Below are 18,303 nucleotides of genomic sequence, written 5' to 3'. Positions count from 1 at the left end.
ATCAACATAATAACAATGGTTAGAAAAGTAAATTTCCTAGTAATATATTTTCTTAGTTATATAGTAGATATATTGTAGATTTGTGAAAATTTGAGTATACATCTCATTATATATAATTATTCAAAATTAATTCTATTAAAGATAGTTATAAAAAAAATACAAAACAAACAAGCAGGTAATAGATATGGTCTTGCAGATTAAGATTTTGATGTTGTGGATGCAAAGAACAGTTTTATGAACGAATAAAGAGCGAGCATGAAAGTGTTGAATGGATTTCTAAGAACTAAAGGCAGGAAAGTAAAAGAGTTTGGAGATAAAACTAGTGGAAGGAACTTATCAGTTATGATTCTGATAATAAAAGGTTCAAATAGTTCAGGCCACAATTCTGATCATACATCTATTTTGAGGCTTCCCAAAAACCAGAGATATAAAAGTGAGTAGCATTTCACACATTACATTTCTCTATTATTTACAAAAAATGAAGAAAACAGAAATGAAGAAAATCAAGGAGTAATGAAGGCATTTCTAAGATGATAGGTTCAACAGAAGAATTACTGAAAAGGAATGAAGGAACTGATTTCTATAATAAGAAGCTATGCTATATAATTTTACAAAGAATTCAAGCTGTACACGGTAACTGCTACAATCTATGATACAAAAAACAAACTATAAATTAACACTTACAGCCTCAAATGGCCAAAAAATGAGGTATACGTTTTATTCATTTGCCAAATTTGACAGCCAAATGATGGTTTGGTTATGTGCACCGTGCCATTACCAAGGAAGTAGATGTAAGCAACATTGCTTTCTGGTTGAGAGGAGCCTGTAAGCAATTTCGTGAATCTATGCACAACAAAGGTGGTAAACACAAACTACGCATCATTCCACTGTTGAAACAAATATGTCAACATATACTATCTATGGTTAGTTGAACTGTCTTTGAAGTCATTATCCTTAGCCACCAAGCGAGCCGTTGAACCGACAGTTGTTGGCCGCAGTGATCTTTGCCGCACCATAGCGACGAATTCAGGATCATTTGTCTTTCCCTCATGCCTTATCCATTGTACCATTTCGTGATACATGGGAAAGAACCTCATCTGTATTGCTGAGTAAGAGAAGTATGGGATGAGTGTTGAGATCACGACAACCAATGTCACAATCCAGAAGGAGGGCGATGGAGCAAGAGTTTCAATGAAGACTTTGTAAGCATTTCCTGAAATGCTGGGAGACATTGCACCATATGCCAGGAGGAAAAGGTACCAGAGAGCAATGGAACCCCAGATGAAAATGTGTTGAATCAAGGTGAAGTAATTTATAGCAACAGCCATTTGCAAGTTCACAACCCAAACCACACAAGTGTACATTGTTGCTCCGAGTATATCCCTGCCAGCAGTTCTTCCCTGCTCATCAAAGGCTTGAATTTCCATTGCTTTTGTGCAGAAAAAGAAAATTATTATGGCACTTATAAAGCCATTTAGCATCCAGCTGAAAATTCTCCGCCAGCTAAAGAGAAGATTTTGCACGCCTTCTTGATATAATATAGGAAACTGCCATGTGAAATGCAAATAACATGGAATGAGCATTAGAGAAGAAAACTAGGATCTCAAGATACAGAAAAATCAATGCATACTATGTTTTACATTGGATAAATCCAAAGGGGGGTTTATTTACGTTGTATAATTCAAAGGTGACTTCTGTGTTTTAACATTATTGCTACCCTTATCAATATCATGATGAAACTGAAGCCACCAGGAAAGGGTAAAAACTGAAAAATCCATTAGGTCAACATGTAGAATTTGGTCTAAAGTAGATGTAATCATATGACTTATTGCAAGGCTTTGTTATCTTTTTTGAATGGTGGGTTCTCTCTACTCTTCCATCACTCAGCACACTATTTTACGAAGGAAAAATTTCACCTCAAAATCATCATGAGAAGAGCAACACAATAGCTTACCCTCAGACAATACCGAGCAGACACATCCTGGTCAAAGACTCCAAGAGCAATCACAGGAAGTGACGAAAAGAATACATTATAGACTGACAAAAACCAGTCATTGTATGCCGGTTGCCCAGAGAACGATGCATACACCTCATATAAGAATAGAGTAAACCCAAATGTGATGTTTTTGTAGAAGAAGTAGCATATCTGTCAGAAGAAGAATGAAACAAGTAAATATAAGTGCAAAGGTTTCAGATTATCTCTTATGGCCTATGGGTCAGTTGGCAGCTCGTAAAACTTGTTTAGTGGTTTAGAATTGCTTAAGAGAATCTAGTCATAAATTTAAGATTATTTTTGTCTAATTTTATCTCAAAACCAATCGATATAAATGAAGTAGGCGATGTGGGATTATCCAACAGCACCCCTCCACAGATGTTTGCAAGAACAAATGAGTCTATCAGAATGTGATTACCAAAACAAGTAGAAACCAATTGTCATTAAGTGAAGTTACCAACGAACACATAAGTTGCACAACAAGAATTGAAGCAGCTAATGTCCCAACCATTTTTAACCTAGTTTTAAGTTTAACTTGAATTTAGATAAATGATCATTAAACCAAACCTTATGTAATCTAATTTAAATTTGAAAAACGATAGTATGCTTATCGACCTTTCCACAAATGAGTGGTTCCTAGAATAGTTTAACAAAAAAACCACCCTTAGATCTGGCTGAAAGAGAGGAATAGGAATATGGATGATTCAAAATTGGCTTCCATAAGAACCATTTTTATTAAATAGGGGTAGTTACGAAACACCATATATTTTTAAAAAGAACCTACTATACCTAGAGAGGCTGTTTCAAAGTTCCCAAAAATCCCCAAGATCAATAGAATGTTGAGAAGTGGATGTAAGAATTACTATACCATTGATGAGATTCTTCGGTAACACCAATGTCCATGAACAAGAAGCAACCTTTCCAAATAACGGAACTGTGCAATTGCAATATCACTAGACATAACCGCCTGAGAGCAACAATAATAACAGAAGGATTTAAAAAAGTGTAACAAAACAAAAACCCATTATAGAACAAAACACAAATAGTTAATCAGTTTGGTGCGTTACCTGCATTCCTTCAACGCCACTGATTCCAATCCCGATATCTGCTTCTTGAAGCATTCCAACATCATTAGCACCATCACCAATAGCTAATGTAGTTTTACCAGTACCAGATTTTACCAGTCTAGTGACCTTTAAGAGAGGAACCAATATATAAAACATTACTTTCGAATGCTAACCAGAATCATTATCAGAATTAAAACAAGAATGAGGACATGATATCAAATAGAGAGGAAGAAATAGAATAGATTGAAGCATACCAGTGCCTTCTGCTTTGGTGAGGAACGGCAGCAGATAACTGATGCACAACGAATTGCAAGGTCCAAAAACATGCTCTTCATATTATCCTCTAGTGCATAAGAAAGTGATTTTCCGTCAATAATTAAAGCAAATGCTTGCTGAGAAGTTCCTCTGGAGGCAGTCAGCTGCTGAGAAGCTTCAGATATTTGATGGCGGATATTTTCTTGACAAGCCTAATACATAACAGTATAAAAATATCAGAACCTCAAGTTTTAACTCTGGTTTCATTAAGACACTTACACACCAAGCAATCCCTTCTCTTTCAACACAATACAGAGGCAAGGAAAAATTTTAATGTGTGAAAACAAAAGGAAAGAAAGAGAATGCTGGTATCATTGTCCTTGCATCTTATCTTACAAAACAATAGTCAACCATGCCATGTAAATTCAGTTAATTAGTATTAATATCACTTTGCCAAGACGCTTTGTTTGCAAAACTAGAATGGAGGAATCCATGAAATATAAATTCAAGTTATCAACTGCGTAGAACAATACACTGCACGCATGAACTGTCCATGTAAGAAGACGTATTGGTATATTATAATAAGATAATGACTTCGTTAAAATGCAAACTACATCATAACAAATAAGAAATTTATATTACCTTAGCAATAGCCACCTTGTCTCCAGCCTTCTCCAATGCTTTAATTTCTGGAGTTTCCAATTGAATTATAAATTGTTTCATTCCTTGTCTGAGTAAACTACAAGAAAAACTGAAATTGTACATTGATGTCAAACATCTTGAGAAGAATTCTCATTCTGAAGCAAATGTTAAGGGAATAATCACTATATTATACCCAATATTGATGGCAGTCTCCATTTTATCCCCAGTCAAAACCCAGATCTTAATTCCAGCTTGGGCAAGCTTGTCAATGCAATCAGGAACCTATAAAAAAATATGAGAAGCATCACTTCACGTCCGGTTCCATGTGTCATATATTTGTACGTAACCAATTATTTTCCTAACTCACCCCTTTTTGGAGCTTGTCCTCTACAGCAGTGGCCCCAAGAAGGATTAGATTCCTTTCGATCTTATCTGATATTTCCTCAATCAGTGTTTCCCGATCTTCACTAACTGAATTTTTTGCTTCAGAAAAGTTATTGTTAAACTCATTGTATTGGTTTTCATCAAGTTCACGATATGCCAGAATTAGAGTCCTTAGACCTGCATCAGCATACTCATGTACATGTTCCAAGGTTTTCTCCTCAAACTCCCTCCCATCCTTGGCAAGCCTCTCAAACATGACACTGCATGAAAATAAGAGAAAAAAGGTGGTAAATAGATTTAAATGCAACCGTAAGAATTCCAATATACTATGGTCACAGGTTAGTTTATCACCAACCTGTCAGCACCTTTACAGAGTAACAAAATTCTCCCTTCTTCATCTTCCACAATCACTGACATTCGCTTCCTTGAGCTATTGAATTCTAAAACATTGAGAAGCTTGTATGTCCTGAAACATGAAACTAGTTAGTGTATATTTGATGCATTCTGCATTACTTGGATTCCAAAGGGCAATAAGGAATACCTGAATTAAGAATAATACATTTTAAAAGTTATTTTAGAAAATATAAAACAGAATTTCTAATCAAGTATGTTGTGAAATCCCTGATTTCAAACACCATTACAAAATAAACATTTATGCTTAGCAGAAAGATGGCTAGGGAAAATAAATAAACTATTTTTTTCATCCACTTAAATGTTAAGATTTGGAATAAATAAATTTGACGAATTTTATTAAGATATGGAAATATGGCTAGGAAAAAAATGTTAACCATTTTTTTCATCCAAGAACTATCAAGATTTCGAAATATAGCAAAATACTTCTTATAAGGCTTGGAAAATCCTCCACCCTCAAGCAAAGCTATTGTGATTCATTTTAGGCCTAGCCCATTTTGAATTTTAACTAAGAATTGTTTTCCTCCATCTATATGTTGTAAAACAATATTAAAACATCTTTGGGGTCCACACTGAGCTAAAAAATCATAACTTCACCAATTCCGGAAGCACCATTGTCTACTTGGTCAGTCATTCTAGGAGTTTAAAAATATCAATATAAGACTCCACTCCACATCCCTGTGCAGCTATAGCATTATAATTTATTGACTAAGATTAGTAGCAGATGTGAGAAATGCTACTTCCAAGTACTTTTTATTGCAATTAGCTTTTGTTATTACAAGACCTAATAATATATAATTGCACCTGCATTTTTCAGTGAGAATTCAATTTTAACCTTCTTGTGTTCATTAGCACTGAAAAATGCAACATTTAGAAACTGTAACTATCAAAGAAACAAAGCAATTAATAAAAACTGACCGTTCAATTTTGTCACCAGAAACTGGATCCGATTCATAGATTGATAAACTAGTCTGAGTCCTTTTATAGAATTCAAAACCAATTTCTCTTGCTGCAATCACAAATGCTGATTCATCTGGAGATTCAGTTTCGTATGAGACATTTCCTGTATCTTCATCAACTTCAGGTAGGGCTGTATGGCAAATTGCCAATAAGTGAAAAAAATTCTTAATAACATTTGCATTAGGCTCGTTAAACCAATTTCCATTCATTATCCTTTCATCTGTAAAGTTAAATCCTTTGATGGGAGCATTTCTGACAGGCGAGTCCCTTGAATCGTCAATCAAAGGAAAACCATTCTTTCTATCCATAGCCTTCTCAACCTCTGTAACACCACGGCCATACGCCACCCCAGCAATGGAACATTTGATGAACTCCATCGAGTTGCAGGTCAGAGTTCCAGTTTTATCAGAAAGTATTGTATCAACTTGGCCAAGTTCCTCATTCAAGTTTGAAGTACGGGCATGGGCTGGTTTGTCTGCATCTTCATAGTACATATGGATATCTTGATTGATGAAGATGCTCTGAAGAACTTTGACAATTTCTATTGAAACATACAATGAGATGGGAATGAAGAAACCATATAACATTAAGGCTGTGAAACAATGTAATATAGCAGCAGCTGGTGCTCTTTGAGGATCAAAGAAAATTGTAGAGTCATCTGGTCTTAGGTACCACCTTTTCATCACTCCATTGTCCAAGTCATCTCTAGTTGCAATGCCAAAGAAAATGGATCCAACAAACGCCATTAGAAACACAATACAAAACATGAAGTAGATAACCCTATCCATCTTCTTCTCAACCTTTGTTCTCTTTGAAGGGGCATCAGTGGAATTCTGAATTACCTTTGTGTCATGACCAGTGAAGATGACAGCTCCAAATATATAGTCTGTGTTACGAAGTTTAGAGTCCCTCAGAAGAAGTTGCAGAGGAGAAAGAGGATACTGCCGTTCTTCATACTCCATGTTCCCAACAAATGAATATAAATTTGCATTTGGATCTTCGCATTTGATTGTTGCTTTAAAATCACCTAATTGAAAGTCCTCGTGTAAGGAAGAAGTTACTTCCAACCCTTGTTTTAACTTCAAATTTGTCTCGCCATCCAAGTTCATGGTCTCAACATAGCAGAATGCATCCTCATAACTGGAAGAAAGCAGTAGGAGGTCTGCAGGAAAGAATTCGTCCTTCATTATCTTCACTATATGCCCCACCTTCAGATTCTTCCACTCAGTATATTCAAAATTTCCTTGCCCTGTATGCACTTTAACTCTTCTATTGTTCACCTCCATATCCTACAGGATTTCACTAGCTAGGTTATAAACTCCAACAATGCTGGACAATTAGCAATTTAGTTTTTCTTAATATAAATAACTAGAGGCCTACTCCTTTAATCTCAAACAGGTATTTAATTGCACAAAATGAAAATCAAAATCATATTAGAACAGACAAGAAGACTTAAAATATTGGAAAAGTTTTGGCATGAAAAAGCTTTAAGATATTAAGATTCTGATTATTTTAACACACTATAATTGTATAAAATTATTACGAGGTTTCAACTCCAGTATTAAATTTAATCAGGAAGATAGCATTAACAATTATATACTTTCCAAACATAACACAGTAAGGATCTGAACAAAATAGCCAGAATTTTCCATAAACTGTCATTCCATAAAAAGGAAACAAAATATTTTTATAAACTAACAATCCCTCCATCTTTCAAGAATCAACAATTTTCTTTCAAAAATTACTGATATTCTTCGAGTCATGGGTCCTTGCTATCCCGACATAGTGTTTACAGATACTTTAAGTTGCTCAAATTAAATTAGAAAACAGAATCAGATTAGTTCCAACTCTGCACAGCTGTACTGCAGCGTCTAAGACAACAAGGTTCAAGAGCCTCACTTTCAATAAAATAAGCTCACAAACCATTATGATGGTAAAGCAGAAGATAGAATTTAGTACCTGCTGTTTCCTTCGCCAATCTTCAATACCCTCTTTGATCATAGTTGCTCCAATGATAATAATCAGAGGAAGGATAGCACTGACAGCAGTATAAGGAGCAAGTTCTGTGAAGGCCAAGATGCCAGTAACCAAAAAATAGAAATTAGCCACCCTCCTAAACTGCTCAAAAAGGGACTTAGGCAAGAAAGTAGCAAGGTTATACTTTGTAGAGCTCACAGAATTATCAGCGTAACTCCTTATCCCAGCCTCAAAGGTCTCTGGTTCATTACAAAACACCACCCTGGAATACCCTCTTTCTCCTATCTGCGAATGATCCTCCTTGAGAGATTGTTTCCCACATGCAAATGAATAGATTTTGCTAAGCCGCAACTTCCTTCTCCTTTCTCCCTTCATTCTTTTCCTCCCCAAGTCCACCATTCAATTACCAATATCCTCAACAACAACAAAGAAGAAGAAGAAGACCCTTAGAAAGATGAACTACTTGCTCCACCTCTAAACACCAACTACCAAAGACAGCAACTACCAAAACTAACAACCTCCTCCAAGTTCTTGTCAAATTCAAGCTCACTGTCCAATTTCCAAATATAATAAAAATAAAACCCTCAATGCACCCTACCACAATCCTCCTTCAAGCACAACCATAATTCCAAACACCAAAAACTCAAAACCCCTCAACCCAATTAAGGGTCAACGAAACGAAAGAAAACAAATCAAACCAACAACCCAAAAGTGAAGAAGAAAGGCTGATCGCAGAAGAAGAAGGAAAACGAAGTTACAAAAGCTGTAACCAAAATAACAGAAAGGTTCAGAGATGCTCGAATATCCGTATATTGTTTAGCAAAAGCACCAAGTACATAATATATATGCAGAAAACAGATAACACCCAGAAACAGACACGTCAAAGGGTGCCCAGAAAACGGTCAAGGAATCAACTTGGGAAGAGAATGTTCGAAGAAGCCAATAGCAACGAGTGAAAATTCACCATGTTTGATAATTCCTCAAAGAGTGAAACATTCACAAGAAGAATAACTGTGGTGATGGCGAAGAAAATGTCAATAACTGCGTCGAATAAAGACTCGGATTGGATCTCACATCTCTCCCTGGACGCGCATTACCATTCAGAAGAATTCAAATTTGCGCCACTTCTCCACAGTGCCATGGAAAAAAGGGGCATCCAAAGTTTAAGGTAGGGAAGAAAATTATAAATTACAATTTAAAAAAGAAACGTTGTAATTTAAAGGAACAAAGAGAGAGAGAAAAAATTTTGTTATGTTTCTTCTCCATTTCGCGGGAAAGCTATGGAGCTCGTCAATGGTGAGAGACAAGTCTCTCTCCCTCTTTCTCTCTCCAGAGGAAGCTTCATAGCTAATTAATGCATTGAAGAAGAAGAAGAAACAACTAAGTAGAAAACTAATTTTGTATAATATTAAGAACAATGAGGTGTAATTGGAAATAATGATAATTATGAAGAACAGGGTGGTAAAATGGAAAAAAATAGAAAAGAAAACACCGGGTTTTGACTTTGACCAAAATCGGAAAGAAGATTAAGTTCATGCATGCATCTGTTAAATAGGAGTTAGGATGTGAACTATTAAGATTATTTAAGTTTTTAAAAAAAGTGAATGAAAATAAAGCATTTATTAAATGAATGGTATAATTTTACAAAATCTTAATTACATATTAGGGTTCAAATGGGATACGAAATTTTTCTCAATCTTAAACGATAATATAATTTTATCTTCAAATTGAAAAAGTAATAGATAGTCCTCGTAAATTAATGGATATTTTAAGTTAGTGTTTAAATAATTTATATTATTTAACACAGTTCAAATAAATATTAATACGAGATATTGCTTAACACATACAAAAAATAATATTATTCAAATATATTAAGCAATTAGATGACATATTAGTATAGATTAAAATTGGTTAGTTTTTTTAAAATTGGAAGATTAAATCTAAAATTAGTTGTGCTTTATATATGTCTAAAATTAATATTTTTAAAACAATGACTACTCAAGAAAAATAAATATTTTGAAATTGCGAACACTTAAATGAAAAGTTACTTCTTTTAGTACATTACGGCATGCAGAATAGTATAAATAATTAAGATTATTGTTTGTTTTTAAAACGTATATAATAAAGTTAGCATTATTATATAATTTTTCCTATCTATCTATCCTTCAATTGTTAATACGAAGTTAAAACAACTATAATATTGTATGAGCGAAAAAGGTTTAATAAAACTTTCTTTGTTTCAAATGTTGAAACTTATCTAAATCATAATGTTTTGATCAAACTTCTGGAAAATGAGACTCGTTATTATATTTTTTAAATAATCAATGTATAATTGTACACCTCTTTAACAATGTATTAATTGATATGCTTAAATTTATACAAAAATAATTATATGAAAATATGTTTAATTGTGTATGATATATTGAACTGAATTATTTGAGATAATTTTAAGATGACATTAAATAAATGTGGGATTTATATTATTGAACACATAAATGTATAATTGAAAAGAAATATTTTTTTCATTCGATGATTCATATTATGTAGATTAACTGAAAGTTATTCATGTATTAGATATATAATTATTTATACTAAAAACATATCATAACTTATGAAATTTGCATTTGTATTTAGATTAAAAATGTTTATAATAAATTATAATTTTCCCTCTAATGAGATGTCATATCAACATTATATGCTAAAGTGAGCTTTGATTATATTAAGTTTAAGTTTATAACATAATTCAAAATTCTTATTAAGAAACATGATGAAGTCGTTACAACTCGTTTTTTTAGTTAATTTTTTAAAAAAATGCCTTTTTATTTCTTATAATTATATATATATATATATATATATATATATATAAGTATATATTATATTTTTAATAAATTTTAAAATGTTTTACATCATTTAAAATAAACAATTGAATGGGTGATAATGGTTATATAATAGATTCTAAATTTATAATTTTAGATGTCACAAATAAATACACTTTAAATTTATATTTTGACTTTTTTTATACTCATGTAATAAAAATTATAGTTTAATAACAAAATGAAATTGATTGATTTAATGTTTCTTTTTTTACCAATACACCAATACATCTATGCATAAATCTTATTTGTAGGAAAAAATATAAAAAGAATACATTATAAGCATTATTCAAACAAGAAAAAGGATAAGATGCTTTTATTTTCTCTTTATAAAATTATTATGCATAAATTAATAAATATAATTAACATTTTAGATGATATCAAAATTATTTATAGTACTTATTATATCATTTATTGTTTTTATTTCTTTTTTATTAAGTTTTTATGTCATTTATTCAGAACTCAAAAATTCTCTAAGTGGATTTTTTTCTATCTCTTTCATAATATATGTATGTGTATAAAGTGATTAAAAATATAAAACAAATATAGTGAAGATTTTGAGAGAAAAATAATTTAAATTATATTCAAATTTTTCAAAATGTTTTTTTACATATTGCACAAAATCATTTTCTTTAATTAAAATTTAAACAATAAACGGGAAAATATTAAAAATAATAAGAGAGCAAAGTATAATTAATTTATACAAGGAATTAAAAAAATAAATAAAAAATATTAATAATTAACAGGTAAAATTTTAGTACTTAAGAAAAATTGGATTTGGTAATTTAAATTAGACTATGAAAAGTATTTAGTGTCTTAAATATAGCAACGGTGTTCTGGAAGAAATTTACCAATAAATAATTTTAGGTTTAATGTCTCGGTAGGTCCCTATTTTCGGCGTGAATCTCAAATAGGTCCCTTTTCTTTTCGGCGTCTCAATTGGGTCCCCATTTTTGTAAAACTGTAACAATTAGGGGTCTGCCGTCAAATTGAACAAACGGCCGTTTAATTGTTTGTTACGTGTCAGATGGGAATCATGCCACGTGTGATTACTGAAAACAATTAAACGGCCGTTTGTCCAATTTGACGGCAGACCCCTAATTGTTACAATTTTACAAAAATGGGGACCCAATTGAGACGCCGAAAAGAAAAGGGACCTATTTGAGATTCACGCCGAAAATAGGGACCTACCGAAACATTAAACCATAATTTTATTATTATTTTGGTCAGTCTCTGTTTCTGGTTTTGATTAATACCAATAACGTGTTTTTCTTGCAATTTTTAGTCTCTCCGATCCCTTTCACCCACTAAAGAAGAAAAATAACATTAACTCCGTCAACTTTTTTTTTTTCGTTTACTTTAATAAAATGTAATTGAAGTGATTCTTACTTATAAATTAGTTTCGTTAAAATGAATTATTATATAATATTTTGATTGAATTACCTATAAATGTTCAGTTTTATGTTTATTCACGATATTTTCATACTTAAACATATAATTCAAATTACACTACAACATATAATTGAAATTTGTCATTATATTATAAGCCAGTTATATAAGAGTTATATAAGAATGAACTAAACTCAAACCGATTTAGCTGTATTATTGTATAAAGAGATTTATCAATTGGCTTTAAATACTTTAAATTAAGTTTGTAGACAAGTTTATTTTAAAATGTTTTTACAGAAAAAATATTTAAAAAAATAAAGTCAAGTAAAACTGCAAATATAAATTATAAATGTTAGAAATTGAATTTAAACCTAACTCACTAACTCAATCTCATAAAATTAGAGGACTTTAAACCTAATTCAATTCTATAAAATCCACTTATAAAACGAGATTTGCATCCATTTATAAATTATGAATTGGTCTTATCTCTAATACGTTAGACTTTCAATAATAAATGGAACTAGATAAACATAAAACGTTGATTTCATAAGATAAAACTTTTATAAGGTATCAACAAGCTTCAAGCTATAATTAAATGTTTTTTTTAAGAAATCGATTCTTAATCAATCAAACCGTTTTACACGTTAGCATCCTTTGTCCATTTTCTTTCTTGTGGTTTGTTGCATACGTTGACACCTGACAAGTATTTTTGTTATGAATTTTCTTATTCACAAATTTGACTTTGATTTAAAAGTAAAATAATTAACTTTTATATTGGTCTTGGTTCAACCACCCAGATTAAAACATTGATCATGATATTTGATTTTCACGTGTACACTTTAATCAGTATCGTACTACAATTGTTTACCTATATATTGTTATTAAAATTATTTTAACATTAATTTTTACATAAATGTTTACAATAAATCAGATGTGGAATGATCAAACAACAATTTTTTATAGTAATTAATAATTTTCTTTAGAGTTTTAATTTACTTTTCTTTAACAATACTAGAAGGTGACCTCTTCTCTCTTTAATATGTTATTTTCTAACACATTAACGCTAATTTAACAGAAAATATTACATTATCTTTATTTTAAAAAATAGAGATTTAATTTAGTAAAAATAAAATATAAAAAGTTATAAATTTAATAATAGAGATCAAATGTTTTAATTAAATCTGTAATGTTTCTATTTCTAAAAAGTAAAAAAAAAATTATGTATTAGAGATAGAAATAAAAAATAAATAATTATATTTTTATTTTAGGTTTATAAAAAAACTCATATAACTTTGTGGACAGTTTAGATAGTTTAAATAACACCTAATCAAGTTTTATAAAAAAACTCATATAACTCCGACCCAGTCATCTGAGTTCTACTATCAAATTATCTTAATGTTTTATTGGACTATTCAGATATCTTATTGACATGGAAAACAATATCCATGTTTTTCCAATCTTATTGGATTAAAGATGTAACATAGTGTTTGTCGCGAAACTATCTTATTAACATGAGATATTGTACACATATCTTAAACGAACGGAGAACGTGACACACGATTTATTATGTTAGAAAAAAAAATCAAAAACATTGGTTATAGAAATTAAATCCGTGATAAATAAAAAAAAGACAAAAATAAAACACACTTTGAAAACAACATATGATAATTTAAAGAAAAAAAATTAACCTTTTATTTTATTCTACTAGATATGTTAAACGGAACCAAGGAATAGACCAAAACAAAGTTAGAAGGAAGTGTTGAAAACGAAACCATGTTTTCTGTTTGTTGGTGAGACAACTACTACCGTAAGATATACTCATTCGTGTCTACTTATATAACTACTTTTTATTTTTGAGCGCTTTGTTCAATCATTTAATTCATATTGACAAAAACTATTGCATAAAGTATGCTCTTATGACTCATAAGATTAATTTTTTCAGATAGAATAGATATTGTTTCCTTTGATTAAGTTAATTATAAATTATTCTTCTATAATTAAATTAATTATTTTTCTGTAATTAAGTTAATAGTTTCATATAATTATGTTGTGTATAATTGGATACATATAATTAATTAGGTATCTAATTGTATACAGCATAATAACAAGAAATTAGTAACTTAATTACAGAAAAATAATTAGTTTAATTATAAAAGAATAATTTCAACGAAAAAAATATCTATTCTGTCATTTTTTTATCTGAATTACATTATAATAACACTAATTTATTAAGGGAGTAGTTGCTAACCCTAATTAATTATCATTATCGAGATGATACTGTATAATGTTGACATCATTTAACTAACTGAGTTCTACAATATATTTTAAGGATTTCGATATGAAAAAATTGGATTCTACTTTTGAAAATAGCATGACTTTTATTGAAATTTTCTTAAAATGAGATATTATTTATAATATTCATTTAAATAGTATTGCTTATTTTTCATGATCAGAATTTGGTGATTTGTTTTTATAAATAGTACGTTTTTAATACTATTTATTGCTCATTATGAGAATTTTATTAGAAACCAAACTCTCACCTTCATTTATCATTATAAAAAAATTGCTCAGAAATTAATTTTTCACAGACCGACTTTTATATATTTTTTAAATTAAAATTATGAAAACTTTATAGTTTTTAATTATGATTTTTGATAAATATTTATAAAGTATTAAATAATTAATATATCTTTTGTTATTAATAAATTTATAAATTTACTTACCACAGGTATTATTGATTTATGTTTTTTAAATGAATTTATGAATTTTATCATTTTGATAAATTTTAAATTTCAACTATTAAGTTGAAAGCTTATAATGAACCATTCAAGATACTCACTCAAAATCGAAACATATACATAGATTTAAGTAGAACTTGCATGATATAAATGTCGGTGCTATAAGGGATAAAAATAGAATCAATAGATATTTTGATATCGTTTTGCACAGTAATCATATTAACAAAGTAAAAATAAAGAGAATAAAATACACACAAAAATTTATATTTGTTCACCCTAAACATTAAGGTTATGTTTAGGATCTTAAACAACCTTATTTTAAGAAATTTTACTAAATAAATCCATTAACTAGCACGAATATCAATCTCTATAGGTTAAAATGAGTATCAACATTTTCAGGTTACAACAAATACAAACATATCTACGTTATAGGTATAAAACTCTATAGGTATCTTCTCATTTTCTTCCTGAGATAAAAAAAAACTCTTAATTGAAATAAAAAATAACAAAATCTCAAAACAAGATAGTACAATAAAGCTCATAGGGTATACTTCACAATGTAAAGAATTTTACAATGGTTATCACACAACCTAATCTCACTCGACAAAGTTGGATTTGCCTCTAAGCTCTCAAAGTATTTTTCTCTTTGATTTCTTCTCGAAGGATTTGATAATCATGTTCCTTGGTATTTGCCATGAGCTTGTAATATATTACGTGTGGTGTGTTAATTGAGATTATTATGTGCCTTGGCCAATTCCGACTAGATTGCTTTAGCTGAAACTTTGTGATCAACTTTGATGACATCCTCTTAAGACTTTTGCAACTTCAATAACATGACGACCATCGCATTCGAGCATTTTTCGAGTTTCCTTCTGTTATTTTATCTTGCTTTTTGTAGACATTATAAGCTTCTCTCTTAAAAAAAATACATTAATTTCACGATGGTCATCAAATGTTCTTATAAAGGCGAAATACCTTCTATAAGAGACTTCTCAACATTATTCAATCTTCAAGCCGAGATGTTCCCACTTCGTTTCCAGTTAGCGTGAGATGTACTACGTCCAAGATATCAACAAATTTCAAGATATGGTGTGCCTATAAAAGACATTTTGACATTCAAGTCAGGTATGTGCACCAAATGATAATAGGTATTGTAATGAATGCGTGGTATTTACCTCATGAATAGTGTTATTCATAATGGATTTGTGGGCTTTTACTTGGTTGAACCTTGGTTTGTTTAGGTGATTATCTTTCTTAAATTTTTTAAGGTTTCATCAATCTTACTTGTGCCTAAATCTTCTTGTCAATTATGTTTGATCTTTATTAGCCTTGGCCAAGGTGTCTAATACCTATTAGTCTTGACCGAGATGGTGTAACATTATTGTTGGAGATGTTCTTGATCATATATAGTACAATTCACTTTGTATATGTTTTATACAAGTATGAACTCTATTCTTCAAGTTTAAAATAAAAAGTCAATTGCATTATGAGTGTTTGAGATTGGTAGAGTAGTCTCTTTACATTGGTATAATCTCAATTACTAATTTTGTTATCATTTCTTTCCATTGACTTCAAAGTGCACGTAGGACATGCTTAGAAGCGAAAGGTCGAAAGCATTGCAGATAAATGTGAAAACATTTAATAAATTACACACTGTGAACTTGATATATCATTCTTATTGAATTTAAGATGTTAAGACATCCAATTCTTCGTTTTGGTTAAGAATTTCCATTATTAGATGCAATTGGTTTTCTATTTTTAAACTAAAACAATCTCATACTTTAATGACATGGAAAGAGGACACTGTACCAATCTCAGACACATTTAAAGTCTTAGATAGTATTAAAATAAATAGTAATAAGTTCCTCTATATTAATTAGGAGGAGTTTTGAAGTTATCAAAACCTTAATTATTAAGAGTTTTCATTAGGAATTTATATAGTTAAAAAAATTTCATTTTCTAAGATTTTTCATTTTATAGAAATTTTCATTACATAATACTATTATTTCAATAGATTATAATTTTTTTAATTTGATATTGTATATATTATTGGCAGATTTTGTTTTGATCCAGAGAATAAAGATTTCTGCCGTGACTGTATTTATTCAACCAACTTCTATTAGATAAAACCTGTTTACAAACATGATGAAAAACTGCTCTAAAAATTAAAAAAGAAAGTAGAAGAACACAAAAAAGAAACCAAAGTTACAAGAAATAAAATAAGAAGATTGAGGATCTCACTTAAAATATAGTTAAATCATACATATAAGATAATAAAATATAAATATTTTATTTTATATTGTTATAAATTATGTGATTTATCTAAGGATCCCATCCCATAGCATAGTATTGCTAATGGAGTAGACCATACTAAGTAAGATATTACAATATGTTTCTTTCCTAGTTATGATATAAAGATTAGGTTTAATTATTTTTCAATGGATTAATTTTGATTTTAGTTTTAAAAAATAAAAAATACATAATTTTAATTCCTAAATATTAAATTTGGGATTAGAAATCGTTTTATTTTAAATCTAAAAGATTAAAGTTTAAAAGTTAAATTCTAGAAGTCTAATACAATAAAACTCATTTTAGTCTCACAAACTTAATATTTAAGCAGCAAAATCACGTTTTGATTTTCAATTTTGAAAGTTAAAATTTTGAGAAATTATTTCAACCTTTTTGGCATTAATACATAATTAAACCTAAAAGTTAAAAAATAAGATTAATTCAAATATATATTTTAATTTCATTAAATGAAAGCAATATTTTCTTTTATGTGACTATCGTATTGGTTAACCTAGAAAGCGACACTGTCTCATTGGTAACTACTTTAATTTGATGAGCACAAGAAAATGATAACCAAAACTTTGATTATTTGTTTATTAATTTTGAGAAGAAATTATTGCATTATTATATATAGTTTGATAATGAAGTGTTTGACTTGTGTAAGTGCATAATGGAATGATATTTTGTACCTCTTTCGTATAAGTTATTTTTATAAAAACATTTGCCTGTACGTAACCCATAATATTCACCAAACGTAGTTCTTGTTTGTTTTTTTCTCTTCTTAGTTGGCTGGTTGCGTTGGCACTTGTGTAACAAAGTCAATAGTCTCATTCATATCCCTTTCTAATAATAATATATATTTCTATCTTTCATGTTTTCTAATAATATATATATTTCTATCTTTTATATTAGGCTTAATACCTCTTTTTGTCTCTCTTTATAAGGAAAATGTTCAAGTTCGTCCTATCTCTTTTAAAAAGTTTAATGTGGTCCCAAGTTGTGAAAAAAGTGTCCAATTAAATCTTTTTTTATCACGGCGTTAAATATTTAACGATATAGCTGACATCGTGGAGTGATCTGAGCAAACCAAGTTTGTATGGATCAAATTATCATGGGTTAAGTTAAAATAGAGTAACTCAATTTGATTTAGTTTTTATAAGGTAAAAATTTGTAACCAATTTGATCTATTATAAGTTGTTGAGTTAATGAATTGATTCGTATAAAGATGTTATGTTTTTTTTTTGTTGTTTTTTTTATATGTATTTATAGTAGCATAGCATGAAAGTAAATTGATTCTTATTCATATTTTATAATAATACAATTAA

General features: G+C 29.8%; 1 protein-coding gene across 2 annotated transcripts; it reads right to left on the bottom strand.

Moving 5' to 3' along the window:
• Positions 1-494: 494 nt before the first annotated feature.
• LOC124825151 (ATPase E1-E2 type family protein / haloacid dehalogenase-like hydrolase family protein) lies at positions 495-9,050 on the bottom strand. Of its 2 annotated transcripts, XM_088110842.1 has the most exons (12): positions 7,874-7,997; positions 7,672-7,775; positions 5,671-7,001; positions 4,697-4,807; positions 4,325-4,601; positions 4,151-4,239; positions 3,958-4,066; positions 3,315-3,527; positions 3,061-3,186; positions 2,862-2,960; positions 1,955-2,146; positions 495-1,547 (listed from the first exon to the last, which is right to left on the bottom strand). In XM_088110842.1, the coding sequence occupies exons 2-12, from the start codon at positions 7,711-7,713 to the stop codon at positions 915-917; spliced, it is 3,222 nt and encodes a 1,073-aa protein (XP_087966968.1). In that variant the 5' UTR covers positions 7,714-7,775; positions 7,874-7,997; the 3' UTR covers positions 495-914. The 2 variants fall into 2 exon arrangements, with proteins under 2 accessions (XP_087966968.1, XP_047153651.1); XM_047297695.2 differs by having other exon boundaries at positions 7,672-9,050.
• Positions 9,051-18,303: the final 9,253 nt, after the last annotated feature.

This window comes from Vigna umbellata, chromosome 3, assembly GCF_029865625.1.
Source record: "Vigna umbellata cultivar VRB3 chromosome 3, Vumbellata_1.0, whole genome shotgun sequence".
NCBI lineage: Eukaryota > Viridiplantae > Streptophyta > Magnoliopsida > Fabales > Fabaceae > Vigna > Vigna umbellata.
Note: the sequence above shows the minus strand (reverse complement) of the source record. Positions and strands in the feature narration are given on the sequence as shown.

Bases quoted from the DNA above. Each gene is read 5' to 3' on its own strand.
- LOC124825151 (XM_047297695.2), bottom strand. From the start codon at position 8,088: ATGGTGGACTTGGGGAGGAAAAGAATGAAGGGAGAAAGGAGAAGGAAG. The intron at 4,808-5,670 runs GTCAGTTTTTAT...TTCATGTTTCAG, and splicing joins TCTGGTGACAAAATTGAACG to GACATACAAGCTTCTCAATG. The intron at 3,187-3,314 runs GTATGCTTCAAT...CCTCTCTTAAAG, and splicing joins CACCAAAGCAGAAGGCACTG to GTCACTAGACTGGTAAAATC.